We start from the raw sequence: 7,788 nt of genomic DNA, 5'->3' as shown, positions 1-7,788 counted from the left end.
AATAGCAGCCGTTTTTTAAGTGAACAAACATACATACAAAATTACCTCCAAAACGGTCGATATTTTGGGTTCAATCAGTGATCGTATTTCAGAGGTTCGACTGTGTTAACATTCTTGCATTTCAACTAGATAATTTATTATAAAGCAAAAAGTTTTATGCTTCCATAGATTATGGTTAAGAAATATCATTACTATTAAAATATGAAAGTCTTAATTTAAACCACTAAAGATATAATGTTATATTAATATTGCATTATTAAATTAAATTATGAAGTATTTAATACGACGAAACGTCAATACATATTGGAATTTTCAGACTTTATAAAATCGTGCGTAACAAACTTCCCGTAACAAGTACAGAGCGATTCAAAAGTTACAGAAATTTTAAAAAATTAATAACTCACAAACTATTTACAGTAAGATGAAGTTTTCACAGAAATGCTTAGAAAACAGCGGGATTTTTTTTTATGTGTAATAAAAATTTTAGTACCAAAATATTTACATGACGATTGATAAGATTACATGATTTATGTTTTCGTTACTAGAGCATACAATAAGAACATTTTTATTTTTTATTTTTAATTTAACAAATTTAAAATGTTCAATGTGGTGCCCATTACTTATGAATACAGCTGTTAGACACTACGAACAGCATTAATGAGCATCTCAGTTGGTGTTAATGAAACTTCATGTTGCTAACAGTTATTCAACATGGCTAATGAAATTATCTGATGTCTGTCACCTTTGACTTCAAGTAGCCCTATAATCCGAAAGTCGCATGGTGAAAGATCTGGAGATCTTGGAGGCCACTTATTTGGAAAAAAGCGACTGAGAACATGGATCTCTGCAAAGGTTGTATGCAATTGTTTGAGCAGCAATGTGTGGAGGCGCTCCATCTCGCTTGAATGTTACACAGTTAAGTGCATTAAGAAGCTTTCAGTTTCCTAATGCACCATCTAATGGCAAGAAATGTAACTATTTTGGTACTAAAATTTTTATTACAACTAAAAAAATCTCGTTTTTCTCTAAGCATTTCTGTGAAAACCGCATCATCTTACTGTAAATAGTTTTTGAGTTAATAATTTTTTGAAATTTCTGTGACTTTTGAATCACCCTGTACATCAAATAACGGGAATTACTGCATTACTTTTTCAAAATAATTTTGAATTTCTATGGCCACAACTTTTTATTATAAGCTCAATGAAAAAAGTAAGAGTTGCTGCAATATATCCTATGATAAGGAGAATAAAGGATCCAGCCAAATCAGTAATACTCAAGGCATGTGTATCTTCTGAATTATTCTTTGGAGAAAGTACTGTTTTTTTCTTTTTTTTGTCGTCATCTTTCATAAATTTCTTTAAAAATCCTCCTTCAAAGAAACGAAATATTCTGAAATTTATTATAATATTACAAATTAAGTATATTTAAAATCAAACTGTTTTTAAATTAACATTTTAAAAAAAAACTTACGCTTTATTTAATTCTCTCTTGTAAGGAAAGCTTTTCGACATACCAAATCCTATGTTGATAGTAAATAATCCATCTTTAGAAATTAGAAAATTTTCTGAACCGTAACGGCTGAGGAGCATTTCAATAGGCGCTTCGTAGAATATATATGCAAATTTCTCGTTCATTACACGAGGTATTACGTGTTTGTTGAACGCAACATTTTCAAGTTTGTTTGATTTAAGTAATCGCTTCCAACGTAAAGCGTCGCTACCTGTAGCGCTCTAGAAAAATACATTTAATATAATATGTACATACGAAACGTTACAAAAATTATATATATAACTTGTGTACATATTTAATTATGTTATATTAAACAAGTTTATTATTATTCAGTCTATTATTTTTACAGAAAGAATATTTTGTAATTGTTCTCTATACATTAATTGGGTGTATAAAAAATAGTTTGTGAAAATTAACAAAATGTTTTATTTTTATAAATTCTGTATTAACATATTATTACAAATTAACATTTTAGTATATTTAATTTGCAATTAAATATGCTAAAAGAGAAGTTTTAACGGTGTATTTTAGTAATATTTACATCTGTAATAAGGTATTATTTAACAATTTCTGCCAGGCACGTAATTAACGTGTTAAGGAGAAGATTGTATAATTAAATTATCTTCATGCGAACAGACATATGTAGTTGTTTTTGACCGCTTCGTCTTTTCTGATATTCAATTGCGTTTTCAGGTATTAAAATGAAATTGTGTAAACAAATATACATAATAACAAAATTAAGAAATTTCATTTAAAAAAACCTCTAAACTTTAGCGCGAAAATTAAAAGATAGTGATGAGGAATGAATAAAGCAATCTGGGTTTGTATGTCTGTATTTTTTTAGGAATGTATGCTTCAATCCTTTGCGTGATTCCTATTCATGTAGTTTTTAGCGATAGAATTTTGTTTTTCACCAATTAAAAGCTTTACTTGAAAACAAATTACAGAGAACAATACTTCTGTTGTTTTTTTCCCACTTTTTGACTAAATCAATTAGAACTCGTCTATCTATATCTAATTCATTTTGTACTTGCAATTTTTTTCTTGACTATATTTGACCATTGAGGAGAAAATATATATCTGTATATGAAATCAATGTAATATTTAATCTACTCCTATATATTGTCTGTCTACCAACCATCTATCTGCTGAATTGTTCATCTATTTTCATATCATAACCAGGGATATAAGATGAAGAAATCTTCGTACAAAACATTTCCCAAAAACCTGCTAACTTCTTTCTAACTGCTTCTTTGAACAATTCCATTTTATTGTTATTGTCAAATCTTAAAATTCTACTTATCACTTTAAATCTTTTCAAAGACATTGATGGCTTAAATATCCGGAATATGTCTACCATTCTCCTCATGACACATTTCAGCGAGTTATTGTTTATCATCTCGAGTAAGAGGTGCCAACGTTTATATACTTTAACTTCTATTATATTTTTAATAGTTTTTGTTCTATTATTTTGACTACTCCATTCTTTATAAGCTTTACTGATTTGTTTCTCTGACCATAATATCAAATAATTTTCAGGCTACTAATATTCTAAAAGTTTCTTTAATTAAATAAAATTAGTAACTTTGGGGCAAGAGTTTTCATGTACTGTAAAATATTAGAAACTGAAATTTGATGTAACCTTAGGATGTTTTCACTGCATTTTTTCCCTAAAATATAGTTATCTGCTGGAACATATTCATCCTTCAAATTACCTGTAACATCATTATTTTCCTCCATTACAGAGGTTTTATAATAACTCCTTTCTAATTGTATCTTCTCCTTTGTCTTAATCAATCATGTTTGGTATGTAATATTTACCCTCACGTATTGTACAACATTAAGTTATCATCAACCATTTCCTCAATAACACTCCTACGATCTCCTATAGCTTAACTTTTTTTTAATATTGTAAATAAAACTTTATTTTCATAATAATAATATAACTTATAATCTGCGTAGTGTAAAACACTTCTAGAAAATAGAATATTAAAATGTAAATTGTAATAGTAAATTCTACTTAAGTACATTATTCCACGGTAATCGTCCAAAAAATAATCGAAACAACTAGCCAGACAGAATAATCTCCTATATGGCGCAATGGATATCATAGGACAGGGTTGTCAAACCTTTTTTCCTTATGGGCCAAATTAGAAATTTACGTGTATTCAGCGGGCCATGAAAGTACCATATATAAATACAGTATATGCCAGGGGTGGGCAAGCGAGAGTTCAGTGGAAGCCGAAATGTAGGTTTTGCAAATTGCATGGAAGCCGCAGTTCTGTACTTTTTTATTCCATACCGCAGTTCTATACCGCGATTTTATTGTATAATATAAATATAATATTAAACAAATATTGAATTTTTTTAATAAACATATTTTCACAAAATTGTGGAAATAAAATTGTAAAAACAATAATAAAAAGTAGAAATTAACACTTTCAGCAAGAGCTACATGTAACTCAAAAAGAGCCGCCTTTGCCCATGGTGGGTATATGCTTTTAAAAAATTTAAAATATGAATATAAAATTTTAAGAACAAATACATATGATTACAAAATATACTGTGTTACTGACAGTAAAAGAAATTATACTTACACAAAATAAAAATAAATTCAATGCGATTTTTGACATTGTTTTCCTTATATAATAATGTCAATATCTGCGTTTACGGTACAAGTCTTAATTCTAAAAATGTTAGTTAAATGGGAATAACTCAACCTATTTCTTTTAGCAGTTTTGATGTTTTTCATGCAGGAAAAAATTGTTCACAACAATATATAGTACACCACACGCATAACAGTTTCCTAGATAAAAAGTTTTCTAGCACCAATTACGTTATTCTGACATCAAGGTTTATCTAGTGAAACAAAAATAATTTTTACGACATACTTTACCAAAATGAATGAAAATGTACTTTAAAAATTTAGGGTGCAGTGACCGCAAAAAAATATAAAGTGGGCCGTGGGATGGACATTCTTATCATAGCATGTCATAGGGCAGTATATCTTTTCTCTGCGTTAATTTTCTAAAAATATTTACTAAACTTAAAACGATTCTAAAAGACTCCACGTGCCTATCGTAATAATACAAATCATTTACTTTGGTTTTTAAAAACATTATTTTGGTGAGAGAATATTGTGATCATAAAGCTTTTCGTTTTAATTTGACTTTTGATTACAAGTTTTTTAGAGACGGTCTCTTTTATGTTCTCTTTTATGTTGTCCATGTGCCTTACCTTCGAATCTCATCATTCTGAGATTGGATGTGCTCCAGACCCATGACGAGTCGGAAATGGACTTTCAATGTGTCCATACAGTGAAAGAGTTTTAAAAAATACAAATTTTTTAAATGAAATTTATTTTACATTACATTTTTATATAGATAATTTTAAAATAAAAAAAACACTTATACACTTACTTCAATAAACTTAAAAATTATTTCATTGTATCCTACTCCTACAACATAGTCACCATTATCGGCCATTTTTAGTAATTCGGAATAAGTTCGGGGAACAGGTTCAAAACCAGGAAACGTAATGAAAGACATTAATGCACCAGCATAACTGGCAGTAATGACATATAATGCTAGAACCCATCCGGTGACAAGAATTCTGCAACTCTGACCGGAAGGTACAAATACGTCACTTCCTACAATATTTGAAATATTCGATTAAAGTATTCCAATGACTTATAAAATATAAACGTGAATATTTAATTACCTTTTTGTGCAAATGATCCAAAAAGCGCCCAAGCTACGTTATAGATTGTTAATTTTCTTCTATCTTGTAATTTAGAATCCATCCAAAAAAGCAGGGAAAATGTAATTAAGCAAATTATAAATGCAACGAAAATTGCTATCCAGACCTGAAATAAACGCATTCTTATGTAATGTTTCGATACATACAGGCTAGGTTCTGTTAGAACATAATGAATAAATTGTTTTTATTAACTAAACTTGAATTACTTCTTGTATAGACGAAAAATATGCGAGAGAAGTTAATTAAAGAATCGAAATTTTTTTTAACGTGAAGTCTTACGTACTATTTACAGTCGAATATAAAATGGTAATCGGCCAACACATCAAATTTCTCAAAAAATGAACTAAATATTTAAACCCGGCACCCTCCAAAATCCATAAAAGCATATTTTCAGATTGCTGGTAACAATATATAGGCCTAAGTAATTTTCCTATTGTAATCTCACAATCTCGCTGGTCAGATAAAAAGGAGAGCTTGTGGCGAGGAGGTTAAAGCTAATTCCACAAAAAGTAGTCGTTCACCTCTTCCAGAATGTAATTAAAAATCAATTAACTGCTGATATCATATCCGAGAGGATTATTTATTTATTATTTATGAGAAAGCAAAGCAAGCTGCACAGCAATCTTAAGAAACGGAATATTATTTTTCTTCACCAATATAGAGTAAACACAATTTTAATTTCAATGTACGATATTTAAGTATTTTATTTATTGTTTTCGTGTTTTAATTTGTTATTTGGGGCATTTAATTATATCATTTTTAATTAACTTAAAATATGTATGTTTACTGTTTAAATTTCTTAAAATAGGTATTGTTTAGGGCCTGATTACGGATTAATTCACTTTCCGTTATTTGTAATAAGAAAAATTGATTCCGACAACGAATTCATTTCAAAGTTCCAACAAATTATATTCGAAGTCCGAGGCATCACTGTAGTGCCACCAGTAGTTGAATGGATGAAATCGTGATTGCTGGTTTGCTTTTCACATAACGAGCTGGCCACGTAAATTTTTCGAAATTTTCTTACACGTTTAAAACCAAATTCTCATATAAAGTCTTTTTTACGGGCATTCCCTTATTAGACTTCCCAAGTATTGCATTATATTATGTAATAAATTCAATTCTTGAAGTATTACCCATATAACATAACACCGTCTAACAGATGATCTTTCATAAGTATTAACAATAATTAAAATAAATTACAGGTAAGAATGAACATGTAAATTACTTGAAAGAAAAATGGACGAAGTATCGCAGTAATTTTCGACAATTCTAAAGGTTTTCTAATAAAAAAGAGAACCCTGTCAATTACGTAACATTGAGAGAAATCCATATATTGAAGTCTTTCAAATCTCTGCCCAACAGGCACTGCAATGTCCACCGTCTGAATAATAAAAAGCTAATTATAATTAATGTAAAAAGTAAAATTAGCCATGCAAATAGATTTTAATGCAGTTTCATACATTATTTTTCAGAAGGTTATTTCTTTCAGCATAAGGAGCAGTATTTAATTCATAACTAAAAAAAATAAATTACTAAATATATAATTATGATAAATTATTAATTGATATACATATGTATATTCTCTATGTCTAATTTTACCTGAATCCGAGATATTCTTGAATTTGAATAAAAAGTCTTGACATAAATCCTGAATTTGTTACCTGCCGAGTTGTTTCAGAAATAGAAAATGTTGCTGGAACCTAATTTAAATAAATATATTAATTGCAAGTGAAATGCAGATTGATGATATAATATGATGACTATTCTAAATAACATTGTGGCATTTACTCAAAAATTCACAATATGGTATAGAAGATCAAAGTGCTATAAATCTATGATTGTAAGCTGCTTAAAGGCAAACGTATTTTGGATTTCATCTGAAAATTGTATAACAGTGTTTCAAAATATTCGTACTTACACTCATAACAGTAGTAGACTACAGTAATTGGACGTACGTTCGTGCCTGAATCACAGGCTTGCCACTTGAAGTTTCTAAAATGTAATTAGTACAGTGGCGCGCCTCCTTGGAAGCGGTGGAAGCGCCGCTTTCCTTGTACAGTAGAGCAGTGGTCCCCAACCCCCGGGCCGCGGACCGGTACCAGTCCTTGGATCAAACGGTACCGGGCCACCCAAGGAACATTAAATTATTTCCATTTTATTTACTATGGTGTATTTCCTCGGGTTTGTGCGACTTTTAATGGACGACGGAACAACAGAATAAACTGGACGTAAGAAACACACTTCGGGTGTCATTGTCTCCTATTACCCCTAGAGGGAACCGTCTCCTTGCAATGAAACAAGCTCAGGGTTCTCATTGATTTAGCGTTCTAGTGAATTAAAATGTTAAATCACATTATATTCATTTTTTGGTGTAACTGTATTTTATTTTGAAGGCATGTTTAAATACAATTAAATTAAAATTATTAAATTAAGTCAATCTAAAATATAAACGGTCAACGTCCCCCCTCAGTGGGCCGCGGTAAAATTATCAAACTTTGACCGGTCCGCGGCGATAAA

The 7,788-nt window shown here is 29.9% G+C and overlaps 1 protein-coding gene across 1 annotated transcript; it reads right to left on the bottom strand.

Moving 5' to 3' along the window:
- Positions 1-1,466: 1,466 nt before the first annotated feature.
- Positions 1,467-6,971, bottom strand: LOC111614832 (glutamate receptor ionotropic, delta-1-like; the record flags this gene model as incomplete). The annotated part of the gene is made up of 6 exons (XM_023356197.1): positions 1,467-1,730; positions 4,929-5,158; positions 5,230-5,374; positions 6,497-6,652; positions 6,732-6,786; positions 6,871-6,971. Coding segments are annotated over 6 exons (951 nt in total), but the record flags the coding sequence as incomplete, so codon positions are not given.
- Positions 6,972-7,788: the final 817 nt, after the last annotated feature.

The sequence above is a fragment of the Centruroides sculpturatus genome, unplaced genomic scaffold (assembly GCF_000671375.1).
Source record: "Centruroides sculpturatus isolate CEXI.00-Female unplaced genomic scaffold, Cexi_2.0 scaffold2032, whole genome shotgun sequence".
Classification (NCBI taxonomy): Eukaryota; Metazoa; Arthropoda; class Arachnida; order Scorpiones; family Buthidae; genus Centruroides; species Centruroides sculpturatus.
The sequence above is the reverse complement of the archived record's forward strand: the minus strand, read 5'-3'. Positions and strand labels throughout refer to the sequence as shown.